At 42.1% G+C, this 19,052-nt stretch overlaps 1 protein-coding gene across 3 annotated transcripts in view; it reads left to right on the forward strand.

Annotated features, from left to right (window-relative positions):
* ARIH2 (ariadne RBR E3 ubiquitin protein ligase 2) overlaps window positions 1-19,052 on the forward strand; it is a 35,493-nt gene that overhangs the window by 5,763 nt on the left and 10,678 nt on the right. For all 3 annotated transcript variants that reach the window (XM_066558394.1, XM_066558393.1, XM_066558395.1), the window contains 5 exons: window positions 11,449-11,516; window positions 13,191-13,254; window positions 16,846-16,993; window positions 17,493-17,614; window positions 18,519-18,628. In XM_066558394.1, coding sequence (XP_066414491.1) covers window positions 11,449-11,516; window positions 13,191-13,254; window positions 16,846-16,993; window positions 17,493-17,614; window positions 18,519-18,628 — 512 coding nt within the window. The remainder of the gene's footprint in view (window positions 1-11,448; window positions 11,517-13,190; window positions 13,255-16,845; window positions 16,994-17,492; window positions 17,615-18,518; window positions 18,629-19,052) is intronic.

Raw genomic sequence — 19,052 nt, forward strand, 5'->3', positions numbered from 1 at the left:
TCAGCACTTGTGGTCCAGCTGCCTGTTGCTTTTGGTTCTTAGCAATTAAGATTTAGAACAGCTTTTCTGTGCCTTATTTTCTGCCTTTCTGCCTTAGGAACACCTCCCTAAAAGGTGACCCCTGCCATACTGTTCTCTTGAATTAAATTACAGAAAGCAGTAGTTTTTGTCCTTGAAATCAGGCTTCCAGTGTTAAAATAAAATTTTCAGGAGTTTTGAAGGTCTCATTGAGCATATGTTGTAGTTGCCCAGACTATACCAACCTGCTAGCTCAAATCTCATCCCAAATGGTACTCAAGGAGAGAAAATCTAGATATTTTTAATATCAGAAATATGCCTGCATATTTACTGTTAAAATTAAGTGCTACAGACTTTGGTTTGTGCCTAAGAAGATGAAATTGAATTTGGGTAGCAGTTTGGAATGATGTGATCTTGTAAGCCACACACTCAGGCTTTAACCCTTGAAGTGCCACATTAACTCTTTTCTCCAGCAGCAATAGTCCCACAGTTGCACTTTTATTGGATATCTCTTATGTGTCTGCAATATTTGCTTTTTGCTTCCTGGCATACTTGCTTACAATTCTTCAACAACCCTGTCTTCCTTCCCCTCTCTCTTCCCAAAGGAAACTTGTGATTTTGTTAGTTTTGAGCCAAAATGGAATAGAAAGAATTAGTATGGAATTAGCAAGCATAGAAAAGAAAGAAATGGAATGGAGCATGCTGAACTATTTATCATAATTATTTTCAATGGACTTAATGGATATGAGTAAACAGGGGTAGGCTTTTAAAGAATTGTATTAACTTCTTTTCTATTTGCTTGAGCTGTAAAAACTGCTTTTTCTTTTTAAAACTGCCTTTCACAATGTCTCAGGTTTCCTTGGATAGTGATTATTGTTCTTGTAATTTTGATTTCATCTCCTTTACTCCTTTATGATAGATACTGATTACATGGTGCTTTTTCAGCACTAGCCTGTATTTAAGGCAGAGTGTTTGCCCCAACAGGGAAGGCTGACAGTAAATGAAATATTATCTTCAGGAGGTACAGTGTTGAAGCCAATGGATGACTTGGTATTTGAGTGATTTACTATCACAGATTAATTGATTAACACAATTCCCTAAAGGGGATAAAAAATAAATGCAATGAATGGGCTTAAAGCTGGGTTGGAATGTTCTACCACTGTCTGTTCTCAGGAGGTGTTTCACTTTCTGAAGGTTAAACTCCAGGACACAAACATGTGTATTGAGTGGCTTTTTTCTTTGTGACATATTGTCTACACACTTTAAAGACCAGAAACAGAATTTCAGAGCTTTACATCTTCATATTTGCTATCTGTGCTGGTAGTGGCTAATAAGAGTTTAAATAGATAGTATTTCATTTGCTCTGCTCATTAACCTCAATACTTGTTTTTCAAATTGTTTTGCTCAGCTATTTCAGACTGATTGTTAAATTCCTATTTTATTTTAAAGCATTGTAGTGAAGGGTGGTCTTTGGAAACCTTCTTGGCTGTTTGCATTCCCCATGAGTTATAGCTGACCTTGTTCTCATTCTTGCTGAAGGCACTGAACTGAGCAAACCTTGCACTGGCTGGTTAATGTCAGGTCAGGTGTGAGCACCCTGCACATGTTTAAAAGTTTTCATGAAATATTGAAAGAGAATCTCTCTTAAACAAAATGCTTGTGTTTTGTTTACCTCAATTAGAAAGAGCACTCAGTTAAAATCTGGAGTCTGATACAAGCATGAGACCCTGCATGTAGGTAAATGTGTGTCCTTGTATCTCTTACTGTTGTAGGAAACTTTTGCCTCAAAATCTTCTGACTTGCTTTTTGTCAGTGGGGAAATCTGAATAGAAACATTGGTGCAAACAAGGCAGCAGTAGGTCAAACCAGCTGTGCTGTGTGACAGGCCTGCAGCTGCATTAGTGGTTATTCCAGAACCATACAGAAGCTGGAGAGACAGAATAAGTGTTACTCTGAAAGTTTCTCCTTAATTTTGGTTTTAGTAAGAACTGTGAGTTCATTGGTGTTCAAGGAAAAGAAGAGGAAATCTTTGCTCCTTGGTTGGAGCTGTTAATATGAAGATCTGAGGAAGGTTCTGTTTGTTAATACCCTGAGTAAAATTAAGACAGGCTATCTCTGTTGAAACATACCAGAAGAAAATCTTGAACGAATACCCAAAACTGTGCTTCTCTGACCAAAAGGCCTGTGAATTGAAGCAGGTCACTTTTAATTCCTCAAGAGGTCACTTGACTGCAGTCAACACTTGCAAAGGACAATGCTCACAAAAGCAGAGTGGCCTGTATTGCCTGCAGACCAGCAAGTGAATTCACAACAGTTCTTTTTAAGAAATACATAGAATTATAAGATACAGTATCTTTCAAAAATAATGAATTAAAATGGTATAGTAGTAGCTATGCTTTCGAGATAACTCTGTCAGTTGTCATTGAGGGATTGTGGCTTCTGGAGTGGCTTATCAGTACATGCAAACAGTGTGATACTCAGCAGTTGTACAAACAAAGCTGAGCCTGTCACTGGCAAGCAGTAAAGTGTGTGATGATGTCATATTGTTTTTGTTTGTTAATGATGCTTCCTGGCTCTGCTGAGGGTCTCCATACATGCCTGGAGTATCTAATGTTTCAAATAACTGGCAGTGGTTTCTCTGTTGCAGTGATGATGTGGATTTTTCTAGTGTTACCTTTTTTATTTTCTTAATAAACCACTAGATAAAACAACTGCAATTAGAATTTATGAAAAAAAAAATTACCTTAACTTTAGGTGTTAGCTGATTGTCATGAGGAAGCTGTGATCTTTCTGCATATGCAAGCTAGCAAGGGAAGGTAGTCATGGGGTTCTACAGGCAATTGGAACTGATGTCTTTCCACTAAAACCAAAGAAATTGTAAGGCTGAAGAACTTGTACTTCTCACTTCACTAATTTGAGTGATCTGCTAGTATTTATCAGAGAGCAAAAAGCTTATTTCCTGTGCTTCCTGAAATTACAGCTTTTGATGTGGGTTTTTTTAGCTCTGTCCCTTGAAGAGTAAATCTTGGTAGATGCAAAAAGTATTTGATATCATGATATAATTATGTTATTCTGTGTTATCTCTACTGATCTTTCAGAGATAAACCAGTTTTCATATATTCTGGCTCACCATACTGATGTTGCATCTTTTCATGGAACCAGATAAGTTTTTACTCATGAGGCTGCTCCACACACTCAAATTGCCCTGATACAGAGCAGTTAGTTTGTAGAGCTGCTTGGTGAGAGCTGGCAGTGCTCCTTTGGAAATGCCGTCTCCAGCAGAGCCAGGGTCATGTGCATGGGGCTGGCAGCCCGTGTGAGCAGCCCTCCTGAAGGAGCCTTGTGCAACCACAAAGTGTCTGTAAAGAGCCCTGTGCCAGGAGCCTGGTGTCTGTGTGTGTCTGTGTCTGTATGTGTCTGTGTCTGTCTCTGTGTGTGTGTTTGTCTGTGTGTGCCCTGCTGTATTGCTGTTCAAACCGTGCCCCAGAGTCTGCTGTGGGTGCTGCTTATCTGAACCAACCTGCAGTGCCATCCTTTCAATGCCATAAGGACTTCATGGAACTTTCTGCAATGTAAAATGCCACTGTTAAAGCCTCACTGTGCCTGGGTACCTCAGGTGCAGGAGAGGGGATTAAAGGCCCTTAATGTATTAAAATGCATGTACATAAGAGCAGTGTTTCAAAAATTTATGTTCAAAGTTTAAATCCATAAGCAACAACATTGGTAAGCATTAGTAAGCAGCAAATATTTAAATATAATTTTTTATAAATGGCAGAACCTGATAGGCAAATTTGACTTTTTTACAGAACCCCTGTGGTGCTGTTTGGCAAAGATAACATGCTGTATTAAAGTACCAATAAACCCCCAGATGAGTCAGGGCGTGCAGGTTTATATCTATACTGTGCTCTGTATTTAACACCAAGCCAACATTATGTGGGACATCCAGTCTGAAGCTGTAACCGTTAGGATCACTGGTATTTGAGACATACCTTTGTCCTTTACCTGTTTTTTCTTCCTGAACAGAAAGATCCTGAAAGTTCTGCAATGCAAAGTTTTGGTTTTGCCTACACATTCACAATGCCTGTACTTCAGTAGTATCAAGAGGATATAAATGTGTCAAATATTTTTGTTTTTTTTTAAAAAGGTATTAAATTTTTGTAAACTTCCGGTCTGCAGAACAAGAGAACTGGCCCAGACCTTGCAACCTTGTGACACTTTCCTGGAGTCATTTGAGGAGAGAAAACAATTTTGTTACTTATTGCCCAGGACTGCTGAAATTCTCAACTTGACTGAAAAAATGAGCCACAAATGTGTAGGGTGATTACAGCCCACACATTTCTTTGTGATTCACACCTTAAGTGTATTTTAGCATTAGTATGACTCTGCAGCGAGGAGAATAATCTGTTCACAGCTGTTGATGAGTGTGATCTTGGTGGGAGGTAGAGGCAAGACACAAGTCAATAAAAATGCCAAAACAATCTTTCAGTAACTGTTTCAGGTTGCAAGCTTACAGCTGGACATCATGATCACATCAGCAGCATGGAGCAGCTGAACACTTTGCCAAGTTTGTGCTGTGCCTATTAAGGATGGTGCAGCAGAAAGGAGCTGTGCTGTGCACTGTGAAACATGGTTGTGCAAAGCAGATGTTCCTCCTCTTCATCTTTGTATATCACCAGTAAAATGCCTCAGAGCTGGGGTTGTTGAGTGAAGGACTGTGTTATTTGGGGCTGAGCAGGGATTACTCACTGCAAAGTTCCCTAAGCCCTGCCCCACTGTGGCTGTGTGCACACACCAGTGCTCCCAGTTTGGAGCTGGCTGCCCAGTGTTCTGAGCCACAATTCTGTGGGTTCAGGTTATTACCAGACCTTTGCTTCTTCCCTGTGCACCTTCTGCATCATCCTCTCTGTCAGCCAGAAGGAATTGTCCCCTCGTGCTGTGCTGGGAGAGCACCTGGGCAGGGGCTGTGCAGTGGGGTGAGGTGCTGGGGTTGGCAGCACTCAGGGAGCTCAGTGCAGCACTGGTGTTTCACACTGTGTTGCTTTGGGAATAATAACTGCAGGGAGGACAGCTGGGGACTCTCATGTCAATCTTATATCTGTGTGCTGTCTTACAGCTCTCTTGCTGCATTTCTCTCGCTCTAAGTCTTTCAAAGAAGGGATCTCATAGCTGTTTTGTAATAATGCCTTCTGGCATACCAGCTTGCTTCAATGTTTCTGTTCTTTTAATATTTATTTCTGAATTTCCTCAGGAAGAATAGCCTAACAGCTTGAGAAATACGTATGTTGAGATTTCCTAGCTGAGTCCTACTGATCCTGTTTGCTGGCAGCTGCAGCTGAAAATTGTTGCTGTCCTTGTGTAGGAGAGCAGATGGATTAAAGCCATGTGTAAATGTGGGGAAAGAGGTAGAATTTAACCCCAGATCCCCTTTCTTCAGTATGTGGCCAACTAGGTTATGCACCAACAGCTTCTCAACAGTGGTGTAACCCCAGCACTGTTTGTCATCCCCAAAATGCAGTCTGCCTCCTAAATATGCTTCTAATCTTGCAGACTGGCACCAGGTCTCTGCATGCCAGAAGGTGAGTGACAGGGTACAGATTAAAACCCTGTGATGAAGCAGAGCTTATGGAGTGCTGGTTGACAAAACCTTTCCATGGTATTGAGAGTGCAGCTACAGTCTCTTAAATGGCATTTCTTACCTGCTGCAGCCCGCAGTCTGTAATCAGGAGAGGGCCTGAAATGTCAGACAAATCATAATCTATCCTCTGTGTGAAACCTAAAGGTGAAGGGCTTTTTCTCACTTTTTAAAAAAAATTGACTGAACACAGGAAAAAAAGAAATACAGTATATATGTTTTTGTTGTAAGACTATCTGGTTTTCCTGTTAGATGAAATTAATTTGAGTTCAATTTTGAAAACAATCTTCTTATGCTCAGAAACCTGTAATAGATATGAAAGATTTTGCTACAAGACTGAACACTTGGGATGTTTATGGCAGGTGATGTGAATCTTCATCAGTTTTCTACAAGGATTACATATTGGAAGTCTGCTTACAAGAGGTCGATCAAAGGACAAAGTATGGTCCAAAAAAAAGCTTTAGGTTGCCCTTTCTTAATTCTTGATACTGCAACAGTTTTTTGACAAACCCTCCAGTAAAAACAGGGCAGTCACATAAGTTTTCCAGTGGGGCATGGAGGGAGTCAGATCTACTTTCCACAAGAAAAAACAAGTATAAAATTATTTTTTTCCATTTGTGGGTTACTTTCCTTACCTCAGTGTACTGAAGTAAAGCATGTCTGAAGGGATTTTTTTCTTCAGTGAAATTACTCAATACAAATTATGGTTTCTTTATAAGGTGTTACTCTACTGCCAGCTCAGCTCAGTCTCTATTTTGCCATAGTTTCTCACCAACAGAAACAATTTCAGAGGCTTTTGCTCTGTGTGCCTTTCCTGTTGTAAAGAATTTTAGTGTGTTTTTAGAGGTTTGGGTGCAACACACAAACTAGTATCTTTTGAAGTTCATCCTTTCATTGTAGAACTAGCAAAAACTATTTGTGGATTAAAGCAAATACTTCTCAAGATTAATCCTATTTGTTTAAATCTATTCGTATAAAAACCTTTGATTAGGGAAAATAAAAGAAGTGGAAGCTACATTTCTTTATGCCAGATTTGTGTTCTTCTTGGGCAGACATTTCAGTGCAATCCTGATCTAACAGGAATTGTCAGCTTGGTGCAAAGCTGTGGGGTGTCAGCTCCAACCAGACTCTATCATCACCAACTCATTCTGAATTGAATCTTTTTAAGAATCATGTGATGATCATTGTTTTAAATTCCTGATACCACCATATCTCTGTAAAAATGAGGATTGAAATGCACCTCCAAAAAATAGGCCTTCCCTTTGAGAAAATGAAGTGAACTGATGAGATATGCATGTGATATAAATATGCTTGAGCAATTTCTGTAGAATATAAGCTCTACAAAAGATGGTGGTTTTTTTAGCTTTCAGGAAACATTTTTGTCTGATTTAGCAATTGTTAAGGTGGCATGGCTGAAAAGATTTTCTGTTGTAAAGAGATGAAATATCAGCTCTCCAAACACCTTGGCTTATCTAAGGTAGCAAGTTGAGACAATTGTTTTAGATCCCTCTGAACACAGCAAGGGACCTGCACAAATTCTTTGCAAAGTCTTTTGATATTGTCTTATCCTAAAGAGTGCTAGACTCTCTTCCACACTTCAGAAGTGTGAGAATTTTGCTTATCTTGGAGACTAAAGAACCTAGAAGATAAATGGAGATGGAAATAATAATGAAAAAAAAATATTGTGCAGTCTTCCAGAAAATGGATGCATTTGTGTTTGATGCAATGGCATTATGATTTTGTTCCACTTTCAGAATCTGATTTTGTTCAGCATTATGTAAAATCTTCGACTTTTTCTACAATTCCTGTAGAGCCTTTTCCTTATGCAGAACAGCTTCCTCATGGCACCCTTGCTCTGTGCAGAGGCACTGTGCCCCTTTTCCAGTGCACTGATCAACATTTGGTGCCATTCCTGGCAAACAGCAGCCCTGGAATCTCCATAATTCTCAGAGTTAAACTGGTGGAGGTTTGGAAGAGGCTTTGGAGATGATAAAGTTCCTGTTTTAAAATAAAGCTGGAAATGGCAGATTGGATGAGATTCAGTCTGTTCAGCTTTGCTGCCACATCATGGAGAAAGAAGTTTGGTCTTCAGTCTGACATGTTCCAGGTTCAGATTTGGACCGGGCTTATCTTTGATATTAAAGTTTAAAGCTGTTGGTGCAGAAATGAGAAAATGAGGAAAAGAAAAAAAAAATAGCATGAATATTGCTTTCAGCTTCTAAACTTTAATAAATTTAATCCCAGATAGAGGAGTTTGGGAGAAGTCAGGCTGTATAGAAGTCCTGGCTGGGACAAATAATTGATGGGTTGCAGGCAAATACTGGAAGAGTGCAACATATAGAATAAACATTCCCCTTTGCACTGGGGTCTGTAGAAGTATTTCACTGAAAGAAGCTGCTGCCAGCAAGACACCAAGTGGGCTGTGTTACTGCCTTTTTTGGTTCTTAGGATTCTGAAATGAGAATAGAAAAGTTTAAACAAAGCAGACAATTTATCAGAGGCCTATTTTTTTTAATGTGTTTTGTCTGAGACAAAGCATTTCTGTTCCTGAGATCTTGTGGCACCCAGTGATTGATAGGGGACTGAATCAATGCTCTTTCTGAAGTGTTTTGTAAGTTTGAGATACTTCATTGGGTGAAACTTCTGCCTGTCAGGGAAATGCTTCATTGGACAGTGTGCCAGCAGTATCAGCTTCTGTATGTTGCTTCTTCAGTACTGTAAGATACTGAGTATGTACACATGGACCAAACTTCTGATTGCAATGGTGTTTTTCTGTGTTCAGCATGTTTTTGCTCCTGCTTACAAAGAAATACTTCAACTGCTCTGGGGTGTTATTGTGGAAGAACTGGCTGACTTGGTACAATCATTCAGTCATTGTGAGTATGCAGTCATTGAAGAGAGGCTGGGGAGCGCTGCTAATCAATAGAAGCAGGCTTTTGTTAAACAATTGTTTTTCTTCTCATGCTTGTTTTCTGGAATCTCCTCAGTAGTGTTGGCCCCTGATGGTATTTACATTTGTAAATTATTCTGAATTCCCAGCCTTGCTGTCGGTGAGCAGGACATAGCATGTGGTGAGACTTCACTCAGCAGGCACAGCCCCGGCATCATCAGCTGTTTGCTCCTCTCCCATCCCTCGTCCTTACAGTCTGAATGTAACCTGTCTTTAATCTGTGAGAACTGGTGCTTTGTGCCAAGGAGAGTGTGCATTTGTTGCTGCAACTCTCTGACTCTGGGACTTCTGTTTTGCTCTGATCAGGTAGTATCAAACATTTTTCTGCTTTAGGGCTTTTATGAAAGTGGTCTAATGTCATGGATCAGGCTTTATGAATTGAAAATTTCTGGTTTTTGTATTCTTGTGTGCTTTTATGATGAAAGTACTAAAATTAGCACTAGAGCTGATCCAGTCAGTGCTTGTAGTTGGAGTTAAATAGGAATAGTCACAGAAGCTTTGTTATTCTTCTAGATCTGTTAGTCTGGCATCCTTTTGGAACATTAATTCCACATTTTGCCTGATGTATAATTTGGCTCATAAGCATTTGTGCATATTGTGTTAGGATAGTTTGTTAGATTTCAGAAATGTCTACTGGTATTTGTCGTTCTCTTTCCATACATCTTCAGTCTTAAATGCACTTGACTCCTCCTCAGGGAACAACTAATTCCATGGAATTGTGATGCTGCAACAAATGCTATACCTCAGGCTCTGAAAATCCTACTGAAAAATACTAATTTTCCTATGTTACAAATCAGCTTCCCATTTAAGTCCAGCAGTTTGTTTTCTTCTGTCAGTTCTTCCTTCCTGCTTCTGAGAAATAGTTTCATTACTGCTAAAGAATGATTCATTAGCATGTGGTTTGCATTTGTAGGAAGCCAGTCTTGTAGAGACCGCATTCCTGGTGCTTGTTTGTTTTACAGACTCGAATGCAGATGTTTTCCTTGTACAGACAAGTCAGAGGTGTCTGTCTGGGTCTGCCAGGCTGGGGGCTTAAGATAACAACCCATCCCAGGCTGGCAGTGTCACTGCATCCATGCAGACTGTGTGTGTTGGCAGCAGCAGCCCCGTGTGCCACGCTCCATCTAATCACAGGCTTCTGTGCTGGGAGGGAGGGAGGGCAATGCTGCCTGGCAGCCTTTGTTTTCAGAGGGTCACATCACATTGCTGCTAAAGTTGAGGAAGGTGACATGCCAGATCTTGCACAGCATGAGCTAATGCTTTGGTTCTCCTAGAAAAAGGGTTATTTGTATATTGAAAATTGCTCTTTTGTTAGTGGGATTTCTTAGTGGCCAGCAAAGTGGGCACATCAGAATGTAGAGATGATAGGAGTCAATTAAAAACCACATCTGCTTTGTGTGTTGGTGTTGCCCTGGTTTAATTCACTGACCCAACTGTCCAGCACTGAAAAATGCCAGTGCAGGATCAGGGCAGTATCATGTGGCAGCAATAGGTCAGTTGTGTTGTGAAACTGCACCTCTTCAGCTGGGTTGACTTAGGAAAGCAATGAATATGCTGCTTCTGGGTGTGCAGAGCCTGACTGTTTTTGTAGGAGTGACCATTGCTTGTTTTTCCTTCCAGTATTGTGTTGGTGTGCTGTCTGTACTACATCACATGCTGTGATTCACCTGTAGCAGGGTTCAAGAGGGCCTGTGGCATTTCAGCCAATGATTGGGACTGACAGCTTCTCTAGGAGAAAAAAACCCCAACTTTTCCTGCAGCTAGAACAGAAGGAGTTGTTTTCTGTGAGCAAAGTAGAGAGATGGCTTGGTGATAGCTCATCTTGGAGTGAGGGAAGCAGAGCCCTTTAGTGTCAGAGGGTGTTTGAGTGCAGAAGTGCAGACACTGAACTTGCCCAGGTGCTTCCTAGCACAAATAGCAGTGAGGAGACAGGCATTGTCAGCCCTCTGAATTCCCCTGGAAAAGGTCTGTTGTTTGGAGGACACCTGCTTTGTTTGAGCTCTAGGACCTGAAGGGCTTGAGAAGCAGGGTGAAGGTCTATCAGCTCAGCAGATGTCTGTCCTCTTGGTGGCTAGGAGTCTTTTTGTGCAAGCAGGGAAGTCTTTTTTCTTCTGAAATAAACTAATACATAAAATGAAGGAGAACTTGTTTGCTTGTACCCTTGTAGCATGACTTTAAATGTCACATTGCATACTCTGATGGTGCTCAGGCTAGCACGGATTGTGCTGCTGTTTGCCAAGAGTCCACGTAATGCAAGCAGCTCTCATGGAAACAGGGCCTGTCACTGGAGTTTTCTATCTTCCTCTCCACTCCAGCATGTAACTTTCTTCTCTACAGTGAAGGGTTGGCAAAATGTTTTGTCTTTTCCCCATACCCTTTGCTGTCACAGTTTGCCTGTCACATTTACTGTCACATTTGCAGCCTGTTGCTGCTTCTCCACCTCATTAAGGGGTATCTGTCTGCCCTGGGGTTCCTACTTTGCATTTTTGGTGAGGACCCTGATTGCAGTCTAGTGTGGCCCTCTGGAGTGATGCTGACAGTTAGGAGTGAATGTGGGGCTCCCATGAGCAGTTAAGCTAATCCAGTGCATTCTTGATTCCTTCCTCTCTGTGCTATTGTAACCAAGTACATGAGTTAGTTTTTGGTACACCCATACTGCATTCCAGCTTTTGTATTGCAGATGTTGCTGGCTGTGAGCATCATGTCCAGCAATTTGATATGAATTGGTTATCACTGGGATACTGTACTGAGATTGTACAATTTTTATATGAAAATCATAATCCTAAGCAGAAGTGTGGCTTCAAAATGTGCGAAGTTTGACCTTTTATTTCTTTTATTTTCCACCCAGGTATCACATGCTGTTGCAAAGCTAGTATTAGTTAGTTTCCACTGGCAAATCTCAGAGATTTTGGAAAGGTAAGTGTAAATAGTCTTATCTCATCTGTGCTTAGTGCTTTCCCTCCTGGCTTTGCAGAAATGCTCAGGGTGCTCCATAGGTATTTTTGGCAAGTGTCTTTGGACCTGGAAGCAGGACACACAGTACATTTTAGGGAGCAGAGGAAAGCTACTGATTTGTTGAGGCTACACTGCCTGTAAGAAATTTTTAAGCAGGGAGAGGGTAGTAATAGTAAATGTCTTTCAGTTTAGGAATTATTGTTATGCTAGGAACCCTCTAGATAGATTTATCTTAAATTTTGAGATAGCAGATTGAGAGTGCTGCATCTATATTTATTTAATAGACATAAAGATAACATATGTTCTGCTTTGAACACAGGTGCCATAAATCATAAAGGAGCACTGACCCTATACTGATGTAGTCTTTAGTAGTACACTCACACTGAAGTTTTTGTTCCTTTTGACCTTAAGTGATGTTTTTTTTCCCGAGCTGGCCAGCATTTGGAGAGCAGGAGAAGATAAAGTGAGAGAACTGAGCACTGCAGCTCCCTTGTTTGGTCAGTGTCACTGTAATTAACAAAGCTCTCCAGCTGATTTCAAAAAGAGGGTTCAGACTCAACCCAAACATATGTGGGAAGTGCATTGGGAGGCACTGCTGGCTGCAGCCCCACCACAGAACATTGGCTCAGAACTGAACATTGTCTGAAAATAGAGAGCATATCAGCTTGACTCATTCTGCCCAGACATTTTTGGCCCTGTAGCCAGCAACTTTATCCAGAGAATGTATGGAAAATGCATCCTGTCTATGGATGCTGTTGCCTCCTTGGTTACCCTGGATCCTGTGAACCTTTCCCTGGTATTCAAGGAGGGTGAGATTCCTGCATAGCAGCTCTGGGTGATACTGTAAGTTAACTGATAAGGCTTAAACAAGAGGAAATTTGAGGAAGGGTTTACTTCTAAAGTGATGAATTTCTCCAGTTGATCTAGTCCTCAAACTTCTCTCTTGGTAGAAAATGAATTGTCGAAAGAAAGCTCACTAGTACAACTAAGAAGTGCTGGTGAGGAGGGAGGACTTACAGCAAGGCCACAACAGTGATGCTGCTGTTTCTGAATTCAGTGGGATATAAACATTTGTCTGCAAAGGAAATCACAAACAGCAAAATGTGTTTAATTATATGGCTGCTGATAGACAGCTTCATATGCCCAAAGGGTGATAATCTGTCACAGAGTAATCACTTAAATAGAAAATAGTCTGGAGTTAAAGTGAGACTTAACCAGGACAGCTTAATTTTGCAGAGGAATAGGAGACAGTCCAGAGCCTCACTGATGTGGGTTATTGTGGACAGTGGCTTAGGACTGCTCTAGGAGTGTAGATAGAAAATCTTAGCTTAAAAATAATTTTTCAGGGAAGGGAGATAGTTGTAGAAAAATATTCATCAAGATATATAAGGGAAAAGTTAATCCATTACCAGGAGTAGTATTTCTGGTTCTGAATAAAATCTCATAAGGTTTTGTTGATGAGAGCTCAGCTCTCTGTATGAAGGAGCCTCACACAGGAGACATTTCCACTTTCCTTGTTGAAACCTACCCTACTATTTGCACAGAGACAACTGTTTATTCAGGCAAGAAGGATCAATTCAACAATGTAAAATGTATTCAGAACTTGATTTGATCATTCTTCAATTGCCTTTTCAGGCACAAGTCTAATCCTGCCCAGTTGCTAGTAGAAGCTCGAGTTCAGCCCACCTCATCCAAACATGTAAGTATGCAAACCATCCCGTCTGTTCCCTTGGCAGACACCTCTGACCCCCCTCCTGGGGGATTGCATTACTAATGGCATCCTCTGCCCAATGTTAACCCTTTGCAAGCTCTGGTCTGACACCCTGATTCATTGCTGGGTTTACTTCTGAAATGAGAATGCATTCAAGAGGTCTCTAATATTTAAATAGCAGCTTTCTCTTGGCTTGCAGGTAGTCTTCAAGAATTACTTTCTTCAAGAAAATTAGGATCTTTTTTTGGCACAAGTGATGGCAGACAATGGAAGGAGCAGAGTGCAGGGGCTCGGCTGCCTTTTCCAATTCTGTAAAGACACTGAAGGGAAGTTCTGGCTGCACAGAGTGAGCAGAGCTTGTCTGTGTCTGGAACAGATTTTTTAGATTTTTTTTGTCTTTTACCTTTTTTATCTTTTTTATCTATTTGCACTGCTCAGCTCAGGGATGCTTAAGCTAAATTTCCCAGTGAATTGTGTTGCTGCTGAGTCAGTCAGTGCTGATATTTGAACCAGCAACTTGTTTTTTGTAGCCAGGGCTACACAGATCTTCAGATACTTCCCACCCCCTTTAAATAGAAACTTCCTGTTGCATGCTTATGGATTTCGTTCACAGTGGGTGTCTTGGTACAATGAAGAATTACCCTAGGAACACATTGCCATGTGTCAGATTATGGGTGATAAAATACTACATCTGGGAAGCATTCAGGGTTGTGGGGGAGAGGAGATCTTAAAAGTCTGATTTGGCATCTGAGCTCTCTTGTAACTAGCAGATAGTGAAAAAGCTAAGTTGACAGAAGTGTAAGCTTCATGGGCTCAAATTATCTGCTAAAAGTCCAGAAAAATAAAACCTTTCTAATTTGACATACCTGAAAATTAGCCTGTGTATTTCAAGATTTATCCAAGTCTTGTATCAGCTGTCCCTTGATTATTCCCCCTGCAATGGGCCATTCCAACCTCCTTGGCAGGCAAGGTGAAGACCACCAGCACATCATTTCAGTCAGGGTCCTGGGTTTGGACCGAACACTTTCCCAACTTTAATTTACAATAACTTCATATTTTGCTCCAAGGAGGTAGGAACTGGTATGGGAATCTTTTTCACCCAATATGGCAACCCAAAACAATGCTTGAGGCAAAACTGCTAAACTGAAACAAAACATTACAAATATAAACATGACAAAACTACTGAGACAAAATGCATGCAAATAATCCATGCATTGAAGGACAGTGTAACTCTTCAGTCCTGTTGCCACTTCATCTTCTCATGAAATACCTGTAAGAGGAAAGAGAAAAGAAATCCCAGTCCCACTTGGACTGGTTTTAAAAAGAAAGAACTCTCCATCTGGTGTTAATTTTGTGTTCTCTGCCATGGGTATCTGTGGCTACCCATGGGATCCATGAGCTTTGCCCTTTGTACAGCAGTCTGACTCCTCATTTGCAACAAATCCTACTTATGACAGCTGCCATAGGTTACCAGCTGTCCCCATGTAAGAGCAGGTCCTGTCTGCAGTCCACCCTCACAAGCAGCTCTAAGCAGTTGAGTTGCCTAAAGCTTCATGAGTCAGGTAGTCCTTTAATCAGGGGGTTTATTCTCTGGCTCAGCAAACAACAGCATGGGAGAAGACTGAGAGGTTGCAAGACCCCCCCTCATGTATCAGTTGGAGACAAGCAGCCTATTGCACACCCTTGGTCGGATCACCCAGTGCTGGAGTGGGGGTACAGATGGGTTCTCCCCTCCCCAGGGGGTCTAAACCTCCTGCCCAGTGAGCTGTCCTGTGGGTCAGAGACTGGGGCTCTCTGCCATTATGCATTGTGAAGGACACTCTGGGACCCCAGGGTCCTTGTGTTTCATCCTCCAACAGCTTTATGCTGTCTCCCCCATCAGTGAAATCCTCCACACATAATGTTTTAGTTTCCTTTGCATGCCTGCTGTATTTTTCTCGCAGCTGAGCCAGCTCAGTTGCAGAATAAGGCATTTGTTTAGTTGTTGCAGCGGGTGCTGCCTCTTCACGCTCCATCTCATAAACAGCATCAGTCTTTATAAGTGGGCAGAGTTTAGGGAGAGGTTGGGGGTCTGACTTTGCTGTATAAAGCTCCTCCCAAGGATAAAGGCAAGTGACATCATTGTCAGTAAGGTGTCCCTCTTAAGTGAGTCTGGAAAGCCTCAGAGGCTCCAGGCTCCAGTAGGTGGGATGTGGAGCAGTGACCACCCCACCTTCACAGACCTTGCCCTGCCCCCACCCAAACACACACTTTAGTTGTTTTGAGCTAGTCATAATTTCTCCAGTCTCCTACAAACTCTGATTTTATTTTAGGGAGAAAGATGATATGGTTAAAAGGTTAACTTAAACTTGATTTGCTAGGCAATTCATGACAGTCTGTGTGTGCTAGAGCTCTGTGCTTCAGCTTGTAATGCAGAATGATTCTGGGGACAGATGCTCCTAGTGAGTGTCTGTAGAGGGACTGACCCTGTAGGGAGAAGCTGTAGTGGTGAGCTCAGGGAGGCAGTTGCAAGAGTTTGAGGTAGCACATGAGCTTTTCAGGCTGAGCAGCTGATCCAGGTAATCAGTGCAATTACAGACTCAGTGAATCTTGTTCTGGTCTGGAAGTGAGGCCATTTAGAACAAATTTTCATTACTTCCTCTTTGATGTGGCCATGCCATGGAATCAAGCTCTGTCAGTCATGGTGCTGCTGCTCCATGTCTCCAGCACAGAGGTCAGCCTGGAAACTGATGGCAGGCTGACACCAGCTTCTCCACCAGAAGCAAAGTGATTATATGACTTCTTTGTGAAAGGAAGACTGCAGCTGACAGCTTTGTAGAGCCTTGGTTTTGATGATGCTGGGCTAGACCTAGTTCTGCAGGCCCCAGGGGTGAGTGGAGCCGTGTTGAAGCTGGATCTGTTGTCTAGGGATCAGCTCTGCACTACATAGGAGGAAACCAGACTACTTTCAGTGGTTTGGTGAAGTAATAACAGTTCTGCCTGATTTGAAACAAACCCTCTTAATCCTTTTCAGCTGAGGGGACGATGCCTGTTTTGCCAAATGTAGCATAGGCAGAAGATAAGAGATGGGAGGTGATAGTTTGTGAATTCCCTTTCCTCTCCATATAAACACTCTACAATTATGTCTTCCATTACTCTAAATTACTGTCTGGTAAAAGGGCATTGCTAAACCTGTTTGCAGTGACAGCTGCTCTCCAGAGCCTGTGGAGATAGTCTGGCCCAGATAACAAAGAATATCAGTAAATCCAGGGAAGGACTAGCACAATGACATATTTCAAACAAGGACCAGAGTAAGAACCAGAAAAGTAAAGGGGAGTTCTGGGCATCACTAGAGGAGAGGCAGACACTCTTCAGTGACTGTCAGCTTGTGCTCTGTGAGATTAGAGGTTCTTGAGAAGGACTGACTGTTTGGGGCAGTGCAGCACCTTAGCACACCAGCTGCTCATGAACCTGTTCTGGCCTGGACCTCCATGGAGACCATTGTCACAGTGAGGGTGATGCAGGTGTGTGAGGATGAGCTGAAGACGCTCTGGGAGCTCTGGGATGCTTTCCCTGCATTGCTGATTGGTCTCTCCCCAGGCAATGGTACATTCCTCCCACCACTGCGCCGTGTGCATGCAGTTTGTCCGGAAGGAGAACTTGCTCTCCCTGGCCTGTCAGCACCAGTTCTGCCGCAGCTGCTGGGAGCAGCACTGTACAGTGCTCGTCAAGGATGGCGTTGGAGTCGGTGAGTTCAGGCTGGATCTGCCCCACTGGCCATTCTGATGAGTCAAGAGCATGACTGTAACAAGTTAAAAACTGCAAATCTGTTGAACAGAATTTGCATCTGTGATGATGTACTGTTGCAATGCCCCTGGAGTGCTTGTGGATGCAAACATCTGTTCCCTTTGTGCTGGGGAGAAGCCAGTAGTTGCCAGAGCTGCTTTGGGCTTTTCCAAGCCTGTCTTTCATGTTGGCATGGCAGTAACATGTAATTTTCTAATTTAAGTATCTGACCTTGTAAATACTGGTTGAAGCACTCACTGGTCCTGGATGCACATGTGCCCTGTCATTTTTTTGGTGAAGACAGTTGGGCTTCAGCTTTTCAGCAGCCCTGATTTGTTTCACAGTTATATCCCTCTTGCCACAACAACAGATGGCACTGAGGAAACTGTGCTGAGTACTCTCTGTGCATTCACCCCTTAGTATAAGCTGCACTGTTCTAAGATGCTGCTTTCTCTTCTCAGGGGTGTCCTGCATGGCTCAGGACTGTCTACTCCGGACACCAGAAGACTTTGTGTTTCCATTGCTGCCTAGTGAAGAGCTGAAAGACAAATACAGGCGCTACCTCTTCAGGGACTATGTGGAGGTCGTAGATTTTTTCAGTTTTAAAATACCCTGGGTCAAATCACCAATGACTTGCAGAAATTTTGTTTGAAGTGTCTTGCATTTTTGATTAGAACTGCAGTAGCTGCAGCAAAATTGTCCTCAATAGACATGATGTGGCTGCTTCTGTAGGACAGGTTCACTGACAAAATGCTCTAGCAGGTTGCCAAAGTAAATTCTGCTGTAAGGTCATCTACTAACTCCTTGGCTGGGGCTTCAGAATTCTCAGAGTGTTGCAGCTGAGAATTTCAAAACTTCAATCTGATTATTCTAGTCCTTCTTGTTCTTACATAAATATTTTTAGGTTCAGAAAAACAGGTCCCTCAGCTTAGGGTAGTCCAGCTGAATTGGCTTACTCAATTACATTTTATGTGAGTTTTTTTTTTAATTAAAGCAGCAGTTGTTAAGGTTAAATATGCAGGAGTATTCTGATAACTGGAAACAGACAAGGAACACTAAAAAAGCAGCAAAGCAATATGAAAGCATGGTGTCACCTCTTCTCGAGAAGAGACCCTTTGGGAAGAAATGGCCACTACAGGAGAGCAGCTAAATAGCTTCTGGAAGATCAGGATAAGATGGGGAAAGAGCTCAAATGGAGTAAAATAGTTTGTTTAGTGTCATTGTGGGGTTTTGTTTGTTGTGCTGACTTAGTTTTTAACCATCCATTTGAATTCCCTGTTCTAGAGAAGCTGTAAGTAACTAACAAACCTCTTCCATACTCGGAAGGGCAGGATCTGCTCTGATAGCCAAGACCTGGTGACACTTTCCACTAATTTTTAACACAAAACAACTGCCTTGTATGTTTTTGAGGATAGGAATGGTTAAAATTGAACAGATAATGGTCTCCTCCACCCACTGCTGATGTTACTCCCTTGTTGTGTCCACAGAGCCATTACCAGCTGCAGCTGTGCCCTGGTGCAGATTGCCCTATGGTCATACAGGTACAAGAGCCAAAGGCCCGGCGAGTGCAGTGCAATCGTTGCAATGAGGTCTTCTGGTAAGAAACAGAGAAGGTTACAGATCACAGGGAAAGTGTGTGCTGTCCTCAGGGCCAACCCTTTCGCTTGCCAACAGTTTGGGTGTGTAGAAGCATCTGAAATGCTTTGCTAGTGTTGTTTGTAACTTGAGTTAGCCTGGGTAATTGGATACTTGTGATTTGACTTCTGCAGGTGGTCACATGTCCCCTTGCTTCCTAAACTCCTGGGAACTTGGGTGTTCTGACAACCAGGGAGCACAGCTTGAGTAACCAATCTACAAATCTACCATTCTCACATTTTGGCTAGGTTAAAAATTTTCCTACAGAGACATTGATTGATATAGATTCTGGTAGTAAACATGGAGTCCTTCTTGCTATCTGCTGGTATTGAGTTTTTAAGTTTATTAAAAACATTTGACTCTCAGTTTAGAGACCCAGCTTTCTG

This window comes from Molothrus aeneus, chromosome 12, assembly GCF_037042795.1.
Source record: "Molothrus aeneus isolate 106 chromosome 12, BPBGC_Maene_1.0, whole genome shotgun sequence".
Classification (NCBI taxonomy): domain Eukaryota; kingdom Metazoa; phylum Chordata; class Aves; order Passeriformes; family Icteridae; genus Molothrus; species Molothrus aeneus.